At 41.6% G+C, this 24,946-nt stretch overlaps 1 protein-coding gene across 4 annotated transcripts in view; it reads right to left on the minus strand.

Annotated features, from left to right (window-relative positions):
• Nucleotides 1–1,424: 1,424 nt before the first annotated feature.
• Nucleotides 1,425–24,946, minus strand: part of PID1 (phosphotyrosine interaction domain containing 1) — a 93,214-nt gene continuing 69,692 nt past the window's right edge. For all 4 annotated transcript variants that reach the window (XM_072933505.1, XM_041718124.2, XM_041718125.2 and 1 more), the window contains one exon: nucleotides 1,425–3,387. In XM_072933505.1, the coding sequence (XP_072789606.1) occupies nucleotides 2,911–3,387 (477 nt within the window). In that variant the 3' untranslated portion in view covers nucleotides 1,425–2,910. The remainder of the gene's footprint in view (nucleotides 3,388–24,946) is intronic.

The raw sequence follows: 24,946 nt of genomic DNA on the forward strand, positions 1-24,946 counted from the left end.
GGGAGTTGTAAAAAAGGGTGAGATCCCCCTGAGTCTCCTCTCTCCAGTCCCCTCAGCTGCTCCTCACCAGATTTGTGCTCCAGACCCTTCCCAGTTCCATTGCCCTTCTCTAGACACATGCCAGCACTGCTGTAGATTGAGGGTCCCAAAATTGGACACCACACTCTCAAGGTGCAGCCTCACCAGGGCCCAGCACTGGGGGACAGTCACTGCCCCGGTGCTGCTGCCACACCACTGCTGACAACATTTCTGTAGTTGTGCTCTGGCCTGAGCTGGAGGGTGAGAAGGCCAGACTATGTCAGCCAGAAAGATCACACCCATCCCATGACAGGAAGACATCCCACCCTCCAAAATATTTGCTCCAGAAATGTAAATCCCAAACTCAAACTGCCCACTGCGGTTCTCCGTAGGGCTGGCAGGAGGCACCTCAGCTCCTGTGTGAGGTGGGCTGGGAATCTCCTGCCCCTTCCACACTCCAGCAGCCCTTGGCCAAGAGCTGGGGCTCACACACAAACCCCTCTGCTGTCAGCAGGGACATCTGGGTGAGAGGATGGAATGAGGGATTCCACACGCCCATTCATGGCAGCTTTGGTGGCAGAGGATCCAAACAAGTCAGGAAAATAACATATGACTACAGCTCTGAGCAAAAGAAAATAATTTGTTAAAAACTGAAGGAAATTTTGCCTAATTCTGCCTTTGATCAAAAAGGCAACTATATACACAGCAGGACCCAGATTTTTTTTTGTTTTTTGGACCAGCATGTAGCCCATACATGACTCCGCACTTCTAAGTATATATTGTGGGAAGATGAAGAGAAATCATTTTTTAGATCTGTATTTGGAAACACTGGGTCATCCAAAGATTCAGAGAAAAACTGGAAGTTGCCAGCTTGGTGGTGTATTCCTCATCGTGCCATCAAATGCCCTACCTGAACCATGCTGTGATTTCTGTAAGCAAGGCAATACTGCTCCCACCCAGCAGAGCTCATTTCAACTGGCCAGGTTGGGAGGGGGTTATCTCTGCCACCTCCTGCTAAGCAAATATTATAAATCATGTCCCCGCTCCACAAAGTAAAAAAAAAAAAAAAAAATCAAAAAACCAACCCCCAACCAACCAAAAAACCCAAAACAACTCAAAATAATCAAAACCGACCAACCAACAAAAACTACAAAAAAACCCAACAGCCAACCAACCAAGACACGATACCCCCCCCAAAACCAAAACAAAACTTTACATCAATAATTATTGAAATAATAATTGAAATTAAAATAATATTAAAATGTTAACAGCAATTCTCATGAAGACTGATGCAATAATTAAATGGAAATAAATTAACATTTTCATTCCACTAAATGAAATAAACACAGAACCCACACACACAAAACCACAGTTTACATTGGAAAGACAGCTTAAAACGAGCATGGTTTAACTCAAAATTTTTTTTATTAAAGTATGAATGCATTTATGCTGGAGAACAGTTTACATACATTGTAAAGCAACAAGCATATTTTCAAGAGGTGTGGGCCCGCCTCAATACATCTCCATGCTCAATCTACATGCTTTACCACTGGACTCGCACATACACTCTCACATACAAACACAGAGACACAAAACACAGACACAGAGCTATCTGCTTGGATTAGCTTTCTTTTAAGGCTTCTGTAAGGTGCCCTAGTGCCCCTAACATTACCATAATTACAAACAAAATTGTACAAATGAGCAGCATTACTTGCAAACTATTGATCTGCTCTCAGCCTTAAAAAATATCAAGTGAAACAAGTTTTTCCTTTATTTGAGTTTTATTAAACATCTGCATTTAAGAAAGGCATGACTGTATATCTGTGAATAAGGAATGGGAATCTTAACATGAGGTTCTCAACCAGAACAGATGTTCAAACCTGACTCCTAAGGGCCCATTTCCTTTGATCTTTACAGTGAGGCAGCCCTGTGTGGTGGGACACTGCCAGCTCCATCCCACCAGGGTCGCTCGACCAGCAATGCAGATAGGGGAACAGAGAGCTGTGCCCACCGTGCTCGGATCTCGTCACACCTGAGGTTGATGAGAAGTCACAGTTCTAACACTGACCCACCCAAGTGTCCCTCAACTCTTCCCAGCGGGCTCCCTCCTGTGGAGCACATCAGGGTAGGATAATGCACAGACAGCAGGGCTGACTTGCTGAACCCCCAGCCACCAGGGAGTATTTTTGCCCACCCCTTTTTGGTATCCTGCAGTAAATAGTCTGAAACTGCAACTACTGGTGTTGGGTGAAAGACATGGCAGCCAGTATATTAAGAAAATAGGTACAATGAATAAAATAAAGGATAGCATATGATATAATGTGTACATACAAGCATCTTTCATTTTTTATCTGTGAAATGTGACTTAACTGCAGAATGCCAGGCCATTAGTCTAGAAGGCTGTGTATGGCTGTCTTAGCCTATGTATGGTCAAAGGATCTGTGGGATGTATCATGGGGAAAGATTCTTCGGGAACCATTAGGGCTTTCCAGGCCTACTTGCTCTTGTGCATCAGCATCAGCCCGCAGCTAGGAATGCCAGAGAAGCAACTAATAAAATTGCCTGACCAATCTTACAAGACAAACAGGAATGACTATACTTTATGGTATGCACCTGAACTACAGAGATGAGAAAGGGACAGTGATGGGAGGGTGACAGAGGTGGGGGAGGGAGATCTTTTTCTCACTTTTACAACAGCAGCAGATTTCAATGTAACGTAATTACTTTAATGATGCATATCTGTAGGTACCAAATTGCTCTTCTGATTTAAAAAGCTGGTCAGACAAGTGTTTGGCAGTCCTTTCATTACCCAGTTTCAATTGTTGCTTATTCATCTATCAGCTCGCATTCCCTACGCTATTTCTGCCTTTGCTGAACTGTGAATTAGTTCAGTCAGCCATCATCAGATTCAAATTCATGAGACACTTCCTCCGATGAGCTGTTCCTGTGGATCCGGCCATCGCTTTTCATGCTGTGAAAAGTCTTCTTAAAGGCCTCCATCATGGCATGGGCCAGCTTCTTGGCCTCCAGCTTGCTCTCACACTCCACAGCGTGGCAGTCCATCTGGTAGGACAGGTCATCGTTGATCTCCCGATAGACCCAAGCAAAGATGTTTGGGCTGACGTTGTGGTCAGCAGTGCAGTAGGCTATACGTGCTACCTGAAAGGTATCCATGTGCACTGTCGCCTCGCCTTTGAGGTCCAGATGATGCAGCCAGACTTGGAAAGGACGAATTTCCAGAAGGGCATTAGCTGGGTAAACATCCTCCCTGGTGAGTGTGTGCTTCTTCCACAATTCAATGACTGGTTTTTCCGTGCAGCCTGACAAAAATTGCATCCCTGTTGTGGAAACCTTACCCAAATATGTAACCTGCAAAGAAGAGCAAAGATAGGTGAAAACACAGGGAGCAGACTCTGGTGGTAATATCTGCCATCCCGGGGAGTTTCATTGGGGAAATAAAAGCACACACCTCCCACTCAGAAACTCCCAGATTTCCGCATCATTTTCAGTAAAACAATTTTTCAATGCTCTCCAAATATTTGCTTTTGAAAATGCTGACTTCATCATTCAAACCCAGAGATTAAAAATGCCCAAGTGTCTGAGTTTTAAGGCATTCCACTTTCTTCACCACCCCTACACAGCCCATCTTTAGAGCCCATAACTACCCCAAGCTGATCTTAGCAAGTGCAAGTGCCATTGGAGCAGGTAGATGTGATGCAAACCACTGCTTTTTTTGCCTTCATACTTTATTCAGATGATTTTTCTGTACCATATTTCAAACATTAATATTAGGGAGATGGAGACATTCTCAGTTTGATAATGCAAGGCTGCAGGGGGTCAGAAAAGCAGTAGAAGATTTTAAACTGTTTGAATGTTTCTGTTCCAAAATGATCCTGTTTTTCCACCACTTCTGCTACTTCTACTTAAGTATTAAGCCAGGAATAGCTCAAAGCTGTTCAAAACTTTATCTTTGAGCAGGGCTGAGATATTTATTACATCAATTTAAGAAAATATGCTGTTAAAAACTCTAGCAATAAATCTACCCAAGTTTAATCACATAATGTCTCTGCTTTCCTGTCTAGTCCTTTTGAGTAAATACCCCTGTTAGGCAATCAGCACAGGAAAGCAAGGTGGTTTTAGTGCCTTTACAGAAATTTGTTCACCAAATACAAAATTCACTAGGAGGTCCACATCAAAATTCTGTATCAAGCCTGTGCAGAAACATTCCCCTAAACCTGTGCATCTACTAATGAGGCTTCCTTCCACTTACAGCTGAATGGAAGATTATTTTATCTGGGAAAAGGGATTTTCTCTAGGAAAGACAGGTCAATGCCACATAAATGCAATTATGTAGATTATTCTATTTATTGCTGTTGTCAGGATGGTGCATTTAACAACTATATGAAATCAAAATTGTTCTTCATTTATCTCTTGCAGCGGTAACTGCTTGAGACAGAATCTTTTACCCCTTGCTTGATGTCTTATAACCTTCTCTACATTTTACTCAAGGCATTTGGAGGAAAAAAGTAATCACATGCACTTTTCAAACTAATTTCTTCAAAATTCTGCACTAAACCCACAGTATAGGTTATTTTTATGTTGTAAATGTGTTAAGAAATGTAAAGAATAACCATGGAATTTCCACATTTAAGCACATTTAAAAATCATAACCACAAGAAATACAGGATTTGTAATCCATGCAAACAACATTTTCCACAAGAAAAATATTTTGCTGCAAGTTTCACACGTTTTGTTAAACTCAGAGGCCTAAATTAAGACATAATTAAGAAAAAAACTTATGAAACTTTATTGGAAGTCTGTGTGACTTAATCATGCTTGCCAAAAAAGCAATTTCATAGCACTGACATTTCAAAATGGGAAGTCTTATTCTTTGCCTATAAATATTCATGATTTGCACTGGGAATAAGTTGAATCTTATAAACCTTTGTTATTTTTTTTGGAACAGTGGGAAACACAACAGCTAGAGCAGTTAACAGGCAAGACCTACCAGTGTTTTGCCTTATTTTATTTTATTAGTGATGAGAGTTTAGTTCCCTAAAGTACTGTAGAAAAACTTAAAAGAAAACCTCAGAGTTCACAGTGCCAACTAAACACATTCAAACACCATATCCAGGACCAAAGAGGAATGTGTCTACAGCATACTGGGGGGTATTTCAACATATATCCAAAATCAGATTGCTCTGAACAGAGCAAGATCATTGTGCAAATTTGCACATTCAATATATTCTCCAAAGGTTTGCTCAGCACTGTTCCATACTCACAAGCCAGCTAACAAAAGACAAACATTGTAAACTGACACTTGGGGTCAAATTCAAAGCCCATTGCAGCATCAGAAGTCCTTCACTAACTTCAAAGAGATTTGCACAAAGACTTTAAACCCCGAGGAACATGAAACAGCCGCTTGCACTTTGTCACTGCCCAAATACAGCTTTGAATCCCTGGCTGCAGGAGAAGCTGCCACCACAGCAACATTTTGTCCCCTCAGCTGCTGTTTGGAGAGGCCCAATGTCACCTGGAGACTGCAGAAATCAGCACCTCTCACGAGTGCACAAGAGGGGATGCAGGGAATTGTTTCACTGCTGGCTTGTCCTAAAGAAGAAGCTGCTGCCAGCTCGTGAGCTGTCCTGAGCAGCAGCATGAGGATAGGGAGAGGGGAGGAAAGCAAAGGCATCTCCATCCCAGGCAGTCAGTGTTGCTGAGCTCTGTGCTGCAAATTCACCCCAGCACACAGCTTCATCCTCTGAGCATAGGCAACTCCCAAGTGATGCTTGGACCTTCAGCAGTCAAGGTGCAAGATCAGAGTAAGTTGTCACATAGCAGCATAAATGGAATTTAATGTTCTCCTCTGTTCCTCTGCAACACCTAACTGCAACCCTCTGTTGGCCATCAATCCATGTGTGTGGCCTGCTTAAGAGTGAAGCTACAAAAAATAATGGACTTCACTTAAATAAAGTAGTTGTATTTTAAGAAACAAAAAAGCAGTGAATTACTCTGTAAGCAGCCAATGCAAAAGTAACTAACAATAAGAATGGTATTCGGGTTTATCAAAATGGGATGTAGTGGTCTGATTTACTGTCCCAGTTCTGTCACAGTATAACTGTGTAGGAACCTTCAGAAAGTTGCTTCTTTTAACATCACTTTGAACCTCCATTATTTAAATCTCATTTTCCTTTGAGGACATGTCCATAAATATTTATAAGGTGCACAGACATTACAATAAGGAGCTCAGAGGAAATAAACAAAGCCTCAAGTATAAAGTTTCTCCTGCACTGTGTCTTATATAGAAACATCTACACCTACCAGTGCTGTTACTTTTTTGGGTTTTAAAATGAATTATCTTTTCCTAGTTGAGATACAAGCATTTGACAAGAGCAGCATCACTGAAGCTCTTGGTGAAGACAGATGTCTAACACTGCATCACAGCATGGTCCCCTTCCAAAACACAACAGGGATACAGGGGCTGGTGAGACACCTCCACTCTCTGACCCACGGAAAGGCACTTCTTCCTGAGCTCGGAGTCACAAGGTTATTCCACAAGCAGTGCTCCCTGCATTTTGGCTCCTGCCTCGATACACCTCACAGCATACCAACCTTTGTTTAAATGCTCAGAAGCCACTGACCACACCATTACAGTGAAGCTAATACAGTACAACCATCTTCCTTTTCAATTTCCAAGTCTGCCAACCAAAGGTCAAAGAACAGATAATTTCTTTCATTATCAGATGGAAAAGAAAGCTATTTTGAGGCAAAAACTCCCACTGGTGGTCTTTCCTATTTAAATAATTGATATCTTGTCAGTGTGAAGCCAGCAGGTATTATAAAAAAAGACCTCAAAAAAACCCCCAGAATTTCATCTTTAATAATCCTAGGAATGAGATGTGAAGGGCACAGAAAGACATTAGTAGTAGCAGCAGTAGTGATGTTACTGCTATCATTGCACATACAAAAACACACTGAACTGCCTGAACAGAATCAACTCAACAGCTTTACTGACCAGAGAGTGATCATTGACAAAGACAGGCAAAGCCACAGTGCAGGCTGAAAGCCACATCTGTGATAATATAGCTCTTAGCACCAGCAAAAGTTCACCAGGACTGAATAATGCTTTTTCTTCCTCTGAAATTCTGGAAGTCACTTCCACAAATTTCTGGAAGATAAATACACACCTCACAAAAATTTATTGTGCATGTTAAAAATAATCCACATTCTTTCCAGCCTTTCTATGGCAAATTTCATCCTCTGGCAAGCCACTGTCACCAAGCATGACATAAGATACTCCTGAGGCTTCAGCAGCTCTGCTTGCAAGAACCCAAATCTTTTGTAAAAGCCAAGATATTCTGAAGAGCTTCTTATTTTACCCTAGAGATTTGCCAACACCAGTGTCAATATCTGGCAAAATTGTCCTCAACTGAAAAATGTTGTGCCTTTGCCCTTTTGTAATGCAGCTACACCCATGCGACAGATAGAGATGTCTCATATCAAAGGACATGAAGAAGAATAATTGATGTCATTTTTCATGCACTCTCTGGAAACACAGATATATCTGAGTATTTTGACATTGTTGTTTTCAGTCCCTTCAATCCAATAGTGTATAGTGAAAATGCCTTTTAATAACTATGTTTAAGAGCTTACCAACTTTGAAAAGACCAGTAGAGCAGCTGCCATAGACATTCACAGAAGTAATAAGGGGTTTTTCCTTTCCATACTTTCCATCATTGATCTCACATTTTTCACTTGCAATTCATAGCAGATAAAGAGCAGCTCAGCTCCTGCATGTGTTGATCTGACCTCAGATCTGACTCCCCAATGGATCATCTACCCATACTGCTCCAATCTCACAAGCCTTACTCGAGCACCTGAAGTTAGGCACTCAAATGACTTTTTCTCCTTCTGTTCCCTATCCCCAGTCCATAGACTATCAGTACTCCAAGAAAGCAGATCCAAGCTGTAAAGACCCATAATTATGGCATTACAGGAGGACAGATGCTCTTGGCACAGGAGTTGGCACAGGAGCACATACCTCACAGGACTCTCGTCTCTCTCACTATTCAAGACCATGATCAAAAGACCATATGTAAAATTTACTCCTTGTTTATTTATTTAAGTATTTCTTCCATACCAGATAAGGAGGGTCTTCATCAGCTAAATCAACATAGAAAATAAAAAAAAAAAAAAAAAAAAAAAAAAAAAAAAAAAAAAAGAGCACTGACCTTGAGCCAGCAGGTATTTACTCTGCATATTTGCAGTCACCAAAGGATGCCCTAGAGGATCTTAAATCCTGTGCAAATCTTAGTAATAGATGACTGTCTCTTTTCTTGATCAGTGTTTTAAAAGAAACATTCCTTTAGCCTCAAATTTGGTCTAGTTGCAACTGATTATGTTTGATCAAGACAGCTTGCTTCACTTAAATGTGAGGCAAACAGAGTTAATGAGACATTTTCTTTCTGAAAACAGAACTCTGCCTGTGGCACCTTCAGGATATGTGGCAATGAAGAAAGTGACTGTAAGGGTCTGTGTTAGGATGCACAGGTACAGACACTCCAGTCAGCAAGTAAACCACCACAGAATCATGAAAACATCATGATTGAAAGAGATCTTTAAGATCATACAGTCCAACAATCCACTCGGCACCACCACTGCAACCCCTGCACCACTGCACCACATCATCCAGCACCAGACCCAGACACCCCTTAAGCACCTCCAGGGATGGCGACTCCACCACCTCCCTGGAAAACCTGTTCCAATGGCTGAAGCTTGTCACTTCATCCCAGCCCAGCAAGAACCACCAGCCTAAAGATCAGGTAAACTTGCAGAAGTTTTAAAGAAGAATGCAGAGGAGATTGGAAGAACAGCAGCCAAAAGCAGGTTTAGAAGGACGTATTCACGTCTTGTTTAAAATTGCTTCAAGAACACATACATGGGTTTGCTCCCTGGGTTTGCAGCAAAAAAGCAGATGAAGGATGAAAAAGTTCAAGTTTCACCTAGACTCCAGGCACATATCGTCGAGGCCAGGACACAGCAAGCTTCATCTCCACATCATAACAAGATCTGGAAACTTCTGCAAGAAGTTGCTACTCAGGAAACCTGTGCTCAACTTCACTGTAATGTCAGTGTGCTCCCAGTGGCATCTCCAAGCTGAGTGCCTGGGGAGAATCAGAGCTCACCAAAGAGTCACAGATTTGATGGTTGAAACTAGTTTTATCCTCAGTGGAGCTGGGATACAAGTGGAACAGGCCTGCAGCATGCTGCCCAACAGCTTGGTAAGTCCTGGCACTGCTTTCATGTCAATAAAAGCAGATTTAGCTGTAGAGTCATTTTCAACATCTTTAATTAACACATCCAGCTCAGGCACAGCAGGAACGCTCTGTGCTGGGCAGGGTACCCATCTCACCACACCAGCTCAGCTCTCCTCACCCTAAAGCACAGTGACTCAGCCTCAGGCTGGCAGCTCGGGATTTGGAGCCAAAAGCTGCTTTTTGGCTCTGAAGGAAAAACAAAAATATCCCAGACATTCCACTGGATCACTGAGCAAATACCACAAACTGCATTCAAGCAACATTTGCTTAAGACCCAAAAAAATAACTCAAGTCAAGTAAAAAGGCTTCACAGTTTTCCTCTGCCTGTCACTGCTTCCTCACCCACACTGCCTGTGTCCAGCCAAAGCCTTGCAGCACAAACACAAGGGCCTTTGTGGGAACGGCAGGGCTCCTCAGCAGAAAGAAATACACAGTAAATGAAGAAGTGTGGCTTACAGAAATATGTGAAGAACTTTTATTTTTGAGACAAAATTCAGAGGGAGAACAGACAGAGCTAGGCAACTATTTAATGGAAAATAACCATCAACTCTGAGGGCTGCCCACTGGATTAGGAGGGGAAAGAAAATACATCAGTAGTTAATGTGTGATTTATTCCAAGGAATCAAAGGAGAGCTCCAGAAAAAGCTGGAAGCATCAGCACCTCTTCAGCAGTTAAGTCAACAGCACCTGACTCCTTTTGTGGGACCAAGGCTGAACTTAAGTCTTACAACAGTGCTACAATTCCCTCTTGAAAACAAAAATAATAAACAAGCCCAGCAAGAAATACATTTGACTCTTTACATCTTCAGAACTCCTAAGGAAAAACAACTGCTGGGCAGCAGCTGCTCCAGTTGTCCATCTGTCCCCACAGCCACACTCACAGCAGCCCTTTGCAGGTGCTTTTATTTTCCCATGTGTTTCTCATCTGTGATCATGCAGCAGATCCTGCCTTAGCTGACCCCCAGGAAGGGGTCGCCACACAAGTAAGGCATAAAGTGATAGCACAGAATAGTCCCTTTGGATGTAATTCCCCAAACTAAATGTCTTTGAAGGACAGAAGAGCTCTCATTTTTAGTCCATCATTGCTCTTTCAGGTTTTACAGCCTCCATGCTTCTCAGTAGCTGCAGCGTGCGAAGGAGAAGGAAGAGCTGGGGAACTGTGAAAATACCTTTTCTTGAAAAATGTCCTTCCCCAATAGAAAGAAAGACATAATACCAATTTCAGTGCTGCTGCTTCTGAGGTTGCCTAGGAAAGCCGTTTAACATGGCAGCAGGCAGATGTGACAGCTGAGTTACTGTGGTCCAGAGTGGGTGTCTCAACATCCAGCCCAGGGCAGCATCTTGGGAATGGGGCTGTTCTGAGGGCAGAGCTCACCCATGAAGAACTTCTCACTTCTCGAACATTATGCAGGACAAACACTCTGGGAACTGCAGATGATTGGCATCAAAGTGCAGGGCACATCTCTGAGATCCTGTCCCAGTTCTGAGTAAGACACCCAAAAGCAAGACATCTCAGAGCCCCTCTTCATGGCCAAATAAACCTCTCATCCTCCCAGAGCAGAGCTCTGCCAGGCCTCCCACTGATGGCAGCTGGGGAGGGGAGCAGAAGACAAAAAACCTCTGCAGAATGCCCACAGGAGTGGAACCCTCCTTACCCTGTGTGATCAGCCCATCACCAACACTACCCCACACTGCTCAAGGAGCACATAAGAAAACACATCAACATTTGGCAAGTTTAAGATTTAGTAAATAAATGTACTGGAAGAGAAAAAAAATTACCCTTGATGGCTTAATTTATAAGCTCTGAGAGGGAAAAAAGCCAACAAGAAAAAGCCCACTGAGTCCACAAGCCAAACAGCCAGTGTGGGGTAAATAAAGCAGCGAGCCAAACTCTCCTGGAAGACAATCCTGAGAAACACAACAATCCAAGCTTGTCACCTTTCATTATTCATTACATCAGGCTGCTGCTCAGCCAGTCTCTTTATTGTCTACCCCAGGTATTAAAGTACTGCCTTCAGTTAGACCTAAGAACACCTAACTTATATCCAGTGATCAGGAGTCTCTGCCTCACTGGCAAAATAGTTAACCAAGCCCAAACACAACCTCAGCAAGAGCCAGCTCTGCTCCCTGCAGCCTCCCATTAGCAACAAAAGGATCGCCTCTTGCATTTCATTCTCCACTGGACAGGAAGCTCTTTTTGTGGTTTGGCTTGCGGGGATGAATCTGAAATGAAATCAAGTGGAACTGGCAAACTGCAGCGAGCTTGCAGTCAGAGACTCTTCGGTCCTGGTGTGAGTGGAAGATTTACACTGCACTATTTAAAACTCAAGAAATCAATTTCATTCTAGCAGCAATTTAAAAATGTTGTTGTTCAAGACATAACTGAATGAACAAATACATCCATCACACATAGCCTCAGCAGGGGTGCTGGACACCCTATTGTACAAGTTGATTACTTTTACTCCCAAATATTTTCTTTATGTTGCTATTTAGATCACTTTCCTCCTTTGTCTCCTTTCCTTGCCTCATGTAACTGCCTCTGTCTGTACTCAGTTACCACTGGGTTGAAATTAATACTTGGATAAACCAGTTATTCACATTGTCTTCAGGAGTCTTCACAGGCAAGGAGAGAGGTGGAAGCACTCAGGAAGGTGAGAAAACCAACCCACTCTACAGCCACTATTGCAATTTCTTGAAGTTTCCATCACAAAAAGTCCTTTCAAAACCTTTCCTTTGCTACCTCAAAACCTTCTCACCGAGAACATCCCTTCTGCCAGGAGAATGTGGCATAAGTTTGCATGACCACAATCTCCCTGCAAATAGACACCTACCTTGATGTTTGTGTTCAAAGTACACGTAAACCTTTTTCACTACACATTCTTTATTCACATGAGGTTGAAACTGAACATGGAATCCTGATTAAGCACCTCATCATGTTTCAGAAACCTTTTTAGTCCTGGTCTCCTCACAGCTGTTGTCTCATAGTAGAGGGAAGGAGCCCATGAACACAGAGGGGAGCAGACTGTTTGCTTTTACTTTGTTCCCCTTCCTTTCCAACCCACAGAAAATTCACTTTGGCACCAGTCCTACAAAAACTTTTGTACCTCGTGGAGCATGCAAAGAGGGAGTACAAGAACAGTTACTCCTTCAGCCACCTTTTCCATTGAGGCATGTGTATTTTACATACTCTCCAAGACTTTGGGCACTGAAGCACGCCCAGAAAGCCACACAGAATGCATGTTTTTCACTATCTTTTATGGGTAAGAGATCTGTCCTCAAGGTTCTCTTTTTTGTGCATTCCCCAGGAGATCCTTGTGTTTCTCCTTTAGTTCTTCCCTTCAAAAGAAGATGCCAAGTAATAAAATTGAACAAAACCTCTGTTACTAAGACATTCAGTTCTAGAGACCAAAAATCTCAACTGCACTTGATTCCTGGCACAACTTGACAACACCTGAAATTAAGAACAAAAGGGAAAGGAGCCAAGTTCGAGAACCACTGAAGATGACTACAAATTTGGATTGTATATCAAAGGAAGTGTCAGGTCTACATTGCAGGAAGAAGAGAAGTAACGCTCATAAAATTATTTCAATTCTTCTTCCCCCAAGTTTTATCAGACCAGTACCATTCAAAAAAAGGGAAAAAAATTACAAAACAAACCACAGAGACTCCCAGAAATAGCAGTACTTGGTCCTTCTCCTATCATTCACACACTGCAAATGAAATACATTCCCTGAGGAGTACAGGAACACAGAAATATCAACCCCATACAAATGTAATTGTACCCACATCCCACAGAGTCTCCGATTAAAATACTCTGCTATTACTTTTACATCTCCTTCATGATCATTATGTGAAATGAGTTCCATGACTTAACAAAATCCTTTGAGATTTTTCCAGCTCTCAGAAGTTTTAGCATCTTCAGGAAAAGTCTTATTTAAAGGCTGGAGAAGAAGAAATACAGTGCTTACACTGGGATGGAGTGCTTATAATGCAGGAATGAAAAACAGACCTTGCATATTTCAGCTTACTAAAAAGCATTAAACATATTACAAAGAAGAAAATATAGTTAAACAACTCTTTTTATTGCCAAATGAGTCCTTAGATAAATATGCCTGATTTATCATTTGTTTGTGTTATCAAATCCTGGATCCAGGGAATAGCAACACGGGCTCTACACAGACCAGAAATAATACAACCTCACTGCCTCTAAGGTGTATGACACTGTATTACAATTAAACCAGAAATTTCCCTTTCAAAAATGCAACAGTATGTTAGCAGACTAAACAGAAGACTTTAAAGGAATAAATATGTCCCAAAGATTATAATGATGGAAGACAATAGTGCCATACAGTTTTTAATTCATTTCCAAAGCCATGGTTCACAGTGCCTCCAAGGTCCTGTTCTCACAATGGATTTAGCGCTTCTCTGTGTCTTCAATATAGTCACTATGCATTTAGATAATGATTTTCCAACCAGCACAAAAGGACCTGAAAGTGATCCTTAGGCCCTGTGAGTGAACTGGGTATTCATCAGGCTCTCTGGGCTCCAGAGATGCTCATCTGCAAATTTCTCTCTGAATCAGGAGGCTTTTCACAGTGTCACAGAGGGAGCCTCCTTCTTTTCTGATTAATTTAATCACAGTACCACCCAAGCGCCTCTCCCAGAAAAGCTACATTGCCTCCAACCCATTCTCGGCTGTATTTCACCTCTAAGGTGACAAGCCTACAAAGCAGCCAGAAATACAGCCCTTAACCACCTGCAGCAAAAACCAAGACATAGAGATTTCTATAGTGCTAATTTCAGCCAAGATGAAAGGAAACATTAAACCTAGGATGGGAGAGCCTGGAAAGCAGCACTCCAAAGTGAAGGACTGTCTGGAGGAAAGAAGGGGATGGAGGCAAAGGTCCTCCTCTCTGGGGACAGCTCTACTTATCACTGCTGCAATTTATGTCATCCATTACAGCAGCTTGCCCCCAGTACCACTCAGATGGTTGCAGGTCAGACTGATCACTATTCACACCAGTCGTACAGCAACCTCCTAGAAGCTCCCTTCATATCCACAGTTCATTCCTCTGTATTGCAGAGGTCGTGGCTTTTACAAAGGGCAAAAAATTCATTTTCATAGGTTCCACTGGCCCTGAAGTTGGCTTTGCAAAGACAAAATCTATAGCAAGTAGCTCTGCTGTTGATCTTTTTGATAAAGTACAAACTGGTGAAAATTTTAGAGTACTAAAGAAAAAAAGAAACTACTTACAAAAATAAAGAAATCCTTCACTGTTTTTCTCCACAGTCACAATCTTTATGCAGTAATGAATACCACCAGCTGAAAACATCATAATTCTATTTTCTACCTTTGCAGTCTGGCAGTCACTGGGCCACTGCCAAGCCATAGGGAGCTGAGAGCCCCCAGAGAGTTTGCCACTGACACTCAGAGACCTTTACCCAGCTGCTGCTTGGCCTAACCAGGGACAGAGGGCCAGCCCTGGATAAAGCAACACTGGCTCTGAAATGGCTCTTCAGCATGACAACAGAATACAACTTCCTAAAGAAATTAACAGGATGCCTATGACATTCTCTTGAAGCAAAATGCATCATATGAAGCAAAGGCTATTCTGTAGCAAAATAAGCTCAAGGATGTCCCACCACCCAAAAATCAACATATGGCTATGACTGCAATAAATAGATGGCAAAAATCTCAGAACCCTTATGATTGTTTTCTATATAAACAATTACTCCAACATTTTCCATTAACAAGGTGGGTCACAGCTCTGTAACAAGCAAAAACTCAGTCCCATTTATCATCATTCTAGGGTTACAATTTTCAATGTAGTTTTTTTTAATTATTTAATAGAATAAGCAAATCTTCTAAGAGGTTAATAGTCTTTGATCATATCAAACTAGGAGTACAACTAGTGCATAATACTTTCTCCAACAGTTTCCAGGATCAGACAGTAAGGAAGAATAAAGAAGATTAAAGAAGCAATGTACAACCTGACAAAGCAGTGGCCAAGACAGGAATAACTGCTCACAGAACAAGGTTTCTCCTCCCCAGAGACCAGGAACCAAATATTTCCAGGCATTTCAAGAAAACTCATGGGTTTTGAGTGTTCTCCCCCTTTGCTCTGACATGTTGACAGAGAGATTTTCAAAAGAGCGTGGACAGCAACGCGTGTCAAGCATTTTAAGAAAAGCTGACCATTCTCTCAGTATCTAAAAATGCAGGCAGAAATTTGGCAAGAGGAATTAGTGTGTGCATTAACAAATAAAGAATCCCTCATCCTGTAAAGTTGTGTAGCTTTCCCCATGTAGCCCAAAGCAAGCAGAAGCAAAGTGCTCCCGTTCCCAGGGAGCCTGATCCAGACACGGCTGTACTTTTATGCAAGGATTAGAGCCTCTGCTAAGCATCTCCTAACACTCTCATTTCCTACCAAAGCTGTTATTATTTTGGTTAAATGGTTTTAAATAGAAAATTACATATATTTTAGGTTAGTTATGCATGAGCTTAAATATGACAGCACAATAGAAAGCAAACAGCATTTCGGGTAAGAAATAATTTACTTTTTGCTGAAAATACAGACATTTACAGTACAAGCACATGCTATATTATTTGTTTCCTATTATCTGCTTCTAGCCTCCCACTCTTTTCCTCTGCTGCCTCCTCATCAAAACAAATTGGTATCTCTTGTTGGGCCGAAACCAAGCAGAAGATCCTTTAATTACAGTGCAAACCCACAAACAGCATTAAAGCTCAAGCCATGTATGCAAAAATCAAATCTGAAGAGATCAACCTAGCTATTCCTGGGAAGAAATATTATTTACAAGAAGGCATACTGCAACTGCATCTACAACAAATTCATGGGAAGCACAAAACCCACAGCAACAACAACAACAAAAAAACGAAAACAAAACAAATAAAAAAAAAAACCCTGCACTGTTTCTTACTCCAGGCAAGAGAAGACAGTACATGATGTTTCTTTGTAGGATCTTGTTTGCCTTTTGTTTTTCAAGGAGAAAAAGCTGAAATAAAGGTTAGACCCCTCCTGAAAAACCAATTACTGTGGCAGACAATACAGATGTAATTTTTCTTCATGTTTTGTCATTAACAAGGTCAGATATTTAATTTTTTAAAAGTAGTTATAAAACAATGGCCTCTCCCATTCTCACAAAAGCACCAGAGAGATTATAAAAATCTCCACATTAGAATCAACTACAGCAAAAACAAGGCAGCCCCTCCCGTGGCAGCATGATCATGCAACTGCAGCAAAGCCCCTCTGGGGAGGAACTCGTAACACCCAGAAATGGCATTAATGCATCATCTCGTAATGCCTGTCACAGCCGTAGGTTCCTGTGGTCCCAAATTGTTCAGCAGTGCAAACAGACGGTTTCCTATCTGCATCCGTAAAGTGATACTATGCTATTCTAACAGGCTATGACAGACATATATATGTACTGCAAAATAACTCTATTGAATTATTTATAACACTTTTCTTCTTAAAGAAGCATTTAGCAAGATGTATCATAAAAATACAACCAGCAGCTGCCTACATGGCCCTGTATATGCCGAATTCAGAGTTTAAAAGAGGAGGTGATGAACAGCATTATTGAGGGAAACTGCAAGGGCAATTTATGAGGGAGCAGTGCAATTAACAGCAGAAACTGGGCTCCAGCAGCCACGCTCAGAGTGCTATTCCTGCAAAAAGAGACACAGCTTCCCAATGATTGCAGTACTTGGGACACTGCCTCATTCACAGCACAGTGTCATTAGAGAGGTGTCTCCCAGCATGGTTGGGGACAGGGGGAGCAGTGGCCTTGCACCACCTCCACACCCAGACTCTTGGCAGAGCAGGTTCTGGCTACATAAACACTCAAGAATAAACAAATACAGAGGACAGGCACAAATGAAGCAAGATAACTGCACTACCTTCTTGCATCTGCTTTCTTTCCTGTGTGTCATTTGCTCTGCTTCCATCCTTTGCTCCCAGAAAAGTGCAATCCTGGCAAAGGACAAGTGTCCCCTCTCACCCCCCCAGCACTCCTGCACTGATGGAAGGAGGTGGAAGCAGCATGTACTTGGGACACAGCCCAGGCAGAGCGTGGAACCCACAGAAACTACAGCAAGTGGGAACTTTATCTGGGGAAGACTGGAAATTTGTGGAACAGATAAAGAGCCACAACATGACCTGGAGAAAACCCTTGGGAGATATGCAGCTGTTTCAAGGGCAGATTGCAAACTAGAGTACACCTAATACAGGGAAATGCATGGATGTCCCTGGATAATCCATAAAGATACTCCTGTGCTCCTTACATCAGTCAAATGTAGTTCATGTGATCATGAACCAGTGACTAGAACGAGCCCTGTAAGGTTTACCCAGACATTTTTAATTTAAGATAGTGGGATGAAATTTTAGAATGTGAAGAGAAGAAATTCCATGGAGTGATCCAAAAAGTGCATCTCAAGGGTGGGTCATACAGTAGAGGATACCAGCCAGAACGGCTAATAAAAACAGAGAAGCTGTGAGATCCCAGCAGAACTGCCACCTGTGCTCTCTTGGATGTGGTCCAAGAGGATGACGGCATGGTACCACAGGCCAAAGCAAAATCTACTCTCCATTATATCAGGCTGTTGCCCTTTGGAAAAATACATAACCAGCACAGCTAGGTTTAGCTAGAGTGAACTTCAGAGAAGGCAAAAATCACTTTGGCTACTACTTATAGATTGGGTTTGGACTTGCATTAAGAACTGTCTGGAAGACATCATGAAACCAGATATTGCTCTTTGATGTAGAGTCCAAACTGCTCTGGAGTTTCTTGTTAAAATTAAAACCTTTTTTTTCCTTTTATGCTTTAGGCAAAGGAGACATAGCGTCCTTCACACTTTCCAGCTAACACTTCAAACTCTTAAACAACACTATGTCAGGTATAACCAAAATCTAATTAGATCAAGGATGCAATGGGAAGAGCAGGCTTCATCTTGCTTGCATTTTTCTCCAATTCCAGCGACTAAGCCGCCACCTTCAGGCACCTACTTTTCTTCTGAAAGGAAAATTAAGTAAGCACGCACTGTAAAAGAACGGAAGAGAAATTTTTATCCAAGAGTGTTCAGCAAGTGTAGAAAAGGAGATAGAGCTCTGGACTTTGCCAAATGGCACATTCATCTAAAGCCTGGAAAAATTCTGAAAGAATCAACAAAAGACTACCACAAATCCTTCCACATAAATTGCTAAAGACACATGGAGCAGCTTTCATAACACTCAAACACTTTGACTTAGGTACACATACAGTCATTCTCTTTTTTCACTTCCTAACCTGATAAGGAATGCAAACTCTTGGAATCACAGTTTCTTCTACTTACATATGCACTTCTCAGCAGATGATTCTCAAGTGAACAAAGCCCTAATCACTCCTGAAAGACATAATCATGTGCACAGCACTGCCAAATCACCTAACACCTCATATTCTGAAATCACAGTGAATTCCCAGTTGAAAGGAGCTATAGCTCTTCTGGTTTCCAATAGATGATCAGCTTGAAGTTATTAAGAAAATAGTGGGGTTTGTGGTGGGTTTTTTTTAACTAAGAAAGACAGACTGGTGTCCAACTCTTTTGCAGCAAAGCAACAGAGAACAGGAATTCAGCAAGATCACAGAGCAGAACTGACCTTGGGGTTCCCAGTGCTCCATGTCAGCCCATGTGAATTTACTGTGTGCTTTGGCAGCAGAGCACAGCACTGGTCTTCCCTGCTCCCTCTGCAAAACAGCAACAGCTAAAGGAGAACAGAATTCTGACACCCTTGAACAAGAGACAGCGTAAAAGCTGGTCAGAAGAAAACCAAGGCCAAAGCTGGTGGCTGGCCCTGGCAACTCTTATGAGGTAAAACACACATTCCTGCTAGCAAATGACAGAGGGAAACAAAAACTCTTCTCAGCAACAGCAGTAGTAATACCTGTCCAAAAACTTTGGGTCCTGTGATATGGTCTTGTTAGATCTATCATACTAATATAAACCAGGCAGTAAAATGACTTGAAGCAACTGCAAAGCCTGGGCTCTGGTTCATGACTCAAATACCAAATAATTACATGGACATATATCTGAGGAATTTCATCCTGCCCCAGGTAATTCCTAGCCACTGCCTAACAGGAAGGTTGTTTCAAGTTTGACTCGCTGTGCACTTGGTCACCAGCATTTGTGATGTGGAAGAAACAAATACAATTTTAACCTCTGGCACAGAGCACAGGAAGCAGAAATATAGCGGCTGGCACAGTCTCCTGGGCACAGATGTCTGTCATTTGAAGCAATCCCTGGTTTTAAATGATGAAGCCTTTTAGATGTTTACTCCCTCACCTCCATCTTCAGCAGCACAGTCCATGGTCATTCACATCAAATGTCTCTGACTGAAATGGAAATCTGGAAAGCTCACAGATTCCTGACAAAAAACTAAAAAGGCTTTATAAACAGTGTTTTCAGTGAGGAAATCTGTGTTTAGCACATAGAACTAGATGCTGATACACCAGGTTCATGCAGAGCACTGTATACATTGAGGTCATGTAGGAAAATGTGGGGGGACTACTACAGCATCTCCCAAAAGAGATGAAAGCAAAGTTGTGGTGCCACAGTGTGAGTAAGAACTAGAAGCCAAGATAAATACTGTGCTTGTCCCTAATATGGCTCAGACACCATTGTAATAGGTGTAATTGCTCCAAAATTGAACGGGATCAAAATTCATTGTGCTGGCTCATAAAGTCTTCCAACATGATCAAGCCCCTTGGAAAGGAAAGCTCATGGTCACAAAGACATTACACACAAGCTAGATTAATGATTTAAGTTCAGAGAAGTTATTATGCAAGGCATGAGATCACTCCAAGATGAAAGAGGCGAAAAAAGGGAAAAATACATTGTATACTAAGACAGCAAACAACAATATCTGGAAATCCCAGGAAGTCAGAGAAAGTGCCTACCCTCACCAGAGCACTTAACATAACTTAAAAAGAATAAAAGAGTCCTAAAAATATCAAGTCAACAGAAAATACAACTGACATTTGCAGGCAAAAAAAGTAAACCACCAAAAAAGTAAGAAAGCTGAAACTGAAATTTCAGTCCTGGTCTGACGTGGCCTCCCATCACAGGAAGGTGACATTTAGAAGACTGTTTCGAGAAAGCTGGATGATGTCTGTGCTCAATACCAATCTGTAGCCACACAATGTCACTGAAGCCACAGTCATTTGTCCTTCCTGGGGCTGTGTGATCACTACCAGACACCATGTGAAACAAGGAAACAATCAGCAGTGTATGGGACCAACTTTTCCCACTTTTTCAAACACAGCTGTTAAACTTAACAATGCTCTGTGACACACACAGCTCCAGAGGGAATTGTAATTCTTTCTTAGCTGCAGAGATACCTTATCTTCACTAGAAACTAGAACTCTATCAAGTGCATTTATTCAGAAATATTGCTAAAGTTCCAACAGCTGCCTTCACAGTCATATATGCAAAACAGTAGGCTGGAATTACCCATTAATCTCACAAGAGAAAATTAGGTTGATGTCACGTAGTTTGAATAGTAATTACAGCATGAACTAGAAACTGTTCACAGTAATAAAAATTGTTATAAACAGTTCTAGAGCCACAGAGCATGATGGATGACTTGTTATGACACTGAATAATGTTTTAAATATTGCACGGTTTAAATTCCAGTATAAAGCACCATATTCAAATTTAGGGTGACTCAAATTTGATTCACACCAAAGGTTTGCTTGACCTATAGTATCTTAATTTAGAAATATGGGTACAGCCAGTTGTCCATAAATGGTTTTGCCAAGAAGACCAACATGATGTTTTATTTGAATTCTGCATGATTAAAAAACAAATCTTAGTCAAACTACTGGGAGCTTTTGTTCCTGTAAACATAGTGAAATCTTGAAATGAATCTTGGAAGCATCATTAAAGCTGTATGAAAAAGCTACCACTGCCCAAACCACACTAGTTTATATCTAGCAATGGATGCAGCAGCTTGAACATCTGCCTTCAACACCAACACTCTTCATAATGGCACCTTCTGGGGGCAAAGATATTCTAGCTACCCAACCAAATACCACTTTCAATGGATATTTTCAAAATTTGGCAACCCACTATTTTTAACAATATCCCCTACTATTTTTCTGGAGTAAAAATGATGGGAATATTTTGGTTTATTTTTCTTGCTGCTTGACAGCTAATCAAATTTGATATTTGTATTGTACTGGGATAATGAAATGTCAAGATGGATATTACAACAACATTCCTGAAGATAGTAATTTAACCTTCAGCAGTCCAATTTGATTTGATGGTGTCTACAGGCTTGCAAATAATTGTATTTTAGAGCCCTGAGCCCTGATGGCAGAAATAACCCCTTCCCCTCCTAGACTGCTGGGTCTGGAGTGCCACTCGGTGGCCAAATACAAACACTCTTCTGTTAGCAGACACCTCCCTAACACCAGTCAAGTCATGTGGTAGAGTCTAAATTTGAGATACACTGGATTTGGAAACAATCATTCTGCTTTTATTTACCTGACAGCCTAACACAATGAGGAACGTTTTTATTCCTCATATAAACTGGGGTCATGAAACTCTGGTGACAGTCTACACATCCTCACTGAGGCAGAGAGCCTCCAACTCAACAAGCTGAACCTCACCTCTCACTTCAGAAAAAATCCAGCTGTAACAAACATCCCCTGTGCACAACACACAGAGAGGGACCTGCAGCCCATCCTTACCAGTGGATAACTTTGAATCCTTAGCACTGTGAAACTTATTTAATTTTAGACCTAAATAATTAAGTTTCTCTACATGAACTAATGTGCCTATTCTAAATTAAGAAGAAATCAGAAACTAGGATGGAGCAGGCAAACAGAACTTTATAAAGGTGGAAGTATCTGTACCACTTGTACACTACCATCACAGGAGAATGAATTACTATTTATTTATTCACAATATGTCATAACTCCAGGCCAGTGCTGAATTTGCATCACTCTGATCTGGCCAGTTTCAAGGGCAAAGCACTTCCTGTACCATCAGAAAATGTCCACTTCCTCTTACTCAGCTGCCTGCCAGACATTGAAGTGTAACAGGGATTTTGTGTTCCTACTTGTTTTTATTACAATTGCAACAGCAGCCAGCAACAGCACTCACATTCAGCATAAACACCACCCAAGCAGCAGGTGGTTAAGAAAAGATGGAGAAAATTAGTTTATGCATGACTAATGTCCTTCATCATTCAGAGAATAAGAAAAAATTCACTCCTAAATTTAAAAAGTTCCTCACAATCGAGGTAGTTGCACTGTTCCTTTTCCTGCTGGATAGTACAGTATATAGGAACGGAGAGCAGAAGTGATTATCTTGCATGAAGAACTGTAACTATTGAAATGAGATTTCATTATACCAAAAAATATCAAGCATACTTTTTTATTAATACCCTTATTGTAAGCTTTCCAAATTGCTAGCCAGCTCTTCCCAAAACTTTTTTTTTTTTTTTTGCCTCTTGTTTTCTCTCAAGGGTAAATGGCTCACACTGCATTTAAGAACTTTAATCACTTTTACATGGATATCTGAATAAACTCCAAATAGGTCAAATTAGTATTCAGTGTTCTTCATAACCTATCCACACTGGTTTAAAGAAAGGAAACATACTACCTGATTATAAATTGATATCAGACCAGAAACAACTGTCAAATATATCACAAGGCAGGAAAAGACAATGCATTCTTAATTCAATATGACATTAACTCATCCTGCATCAATCCACCTCACTGGGCAAGGCTCCTGCTGGGACGTGACTCATACATGGGCATCAGTCTGTGGGAACAAGAAACTGCCTGTAAAACCCAAAGTTGCTGCACAGGAGACTTGTACCCATGTGGGCAAACCTCAGAGGCTCAGGGCCTGCCGGAATGTGTGTTTGCATTGCTCACGTCAGCAGAGCCTGGGATGCTGGAAATATTCACAGGGATACCAAGTAAGGTCACCACAACTGTGCCTGTACTGTGGTACCAAAACCATCTTCCTTTCAGAAGATGAAAAAAGAAAAGGAACAATGTGAAGTCATCACCAAAAAAAAGAAAAATCCTACCTGATTTTTGTAAAAAATCTGTAAGCAGACTGTTCCCTATGATTTCATCACAAGAAGTAGCATGAGAAGCAGCTCTGACATGCAGAAGGTCCTTTGTAGCATCGTTTTCTTCAACCAGAAAGTGACAGTGACAGTGTGCTGAAACCACATCATCCTTACAAGGAGGAGATGCTAGCAGGGTCCTAAAGGATGTCAACATTTCCATCAAATCAGCTACAAAGCCATCATCTGGTTTTGTCCTCAAAGTTATCAAAACCAGTATATTCCAAATACCTTTAAATCCCGTGTTCTAATAAAAAATGTGGTCCAACCAGTGAACAACTGCAGGCAGATGCATTCTGTGTTATTCAGCACTTGAAAATGACAAAAAGGGATATGATTTGCTTAAAGCAGGTGAGCTACACACCTGAGATATTAATTACACACCTGAGATGGGAACTATACACCTGAGATAAATGCCACAACCGAATTTCAGGGAGGCTGACATCCGACCTTTTCAAGCTGGAGGAGGCCAGTGGTGGCTGGGACCACCCCACAGAGCTCCCTGCCATGGGAACAAAAAGCCGAGCCAAAGTGGTCAAGAGCCCAGTGAGGAGCACCAAGCTGAGCTCACCAAATCCTTACACTTTTCATGTGACTTCAGTAAAGTGCTTAAGCACAGGAACCTACCCCACGCTCTCTGTAATAGGAAACATTGACTTTTGTGAGTGATTATAAACAGAAGGCTCTTGAAAGGGCTTTACTCCCCAACAGAACCCCTTAAATATTGACATTCTGTACAGTAAGGACTGTTCACTGCCAAGACAGCTCAGAGAGCTGCCACCTGCCTGCCCCATGCCCACAGCTGTGCCACATCTGCCACAGCAGCAGCAGCTCAGCTTGGCAAAACAGGATGCTACGGTCAAACTGCTGCCTAATCTGCCCTTCAAGTTCATTTGCAAATAAACCACCTATATTCTTCCCTCCCAGGACACAGCTCAGCCATCCTCTCAAATGTCTCTGAGTAGCCCCCCCAGAGGATTCAACTCTGCCCTCCACACGCTGCAGCCTTCTGGAAGCAGCAGAAATAATTCACCACAACAGACAGACCTTAAGTGGGATTTTGCACTCATTTTTTTTCCTAGGAGCTAAGGATGGTAGTCAAAAGAAGCTGCTAATACAGCCCTTACACACCTCCAAAATGCAATTCGTATCTTGGTAAGCAAGAAACATAAGAAAAATGAAATGAAAATATGGAAGGAATAAGATAGGGACATTTGAGTCACTTCTGTGACACAACCAAAGCTTTTACTAATTGCAAAACTGTGCTATGTCCATTCAGCAGCCCATTTTACAGATTTTCATTTAGATAGAGAGGCCGACATTTAGCATAAGCAAACAAAAATCCTGAAAATTCACAATAGGTGGTTCCTGTTCTGAGACAGCTCTAGTTTATCACTTTTTTTTTCTTTATTGCTATTTAATGACTCATATCATGCAACTCTTTCCTCATTCCTAATGTCTGCTGATGAA

Source organism: Taeniopygia guttata, chromosome 9 (genome assembly GCF_048771995.1).
Source record: "Taeniopygia guttata chromosome 9, bTaeGut7.mat, whole genome shotgun sequence".
In the NCBI taxonomy this organism is placed as follows: Eukaryota; Metazoa; Chordata; class Aves; order Passeriformes; family Estrildidae; genus Taeniopygia; species Taeniopygia guttata.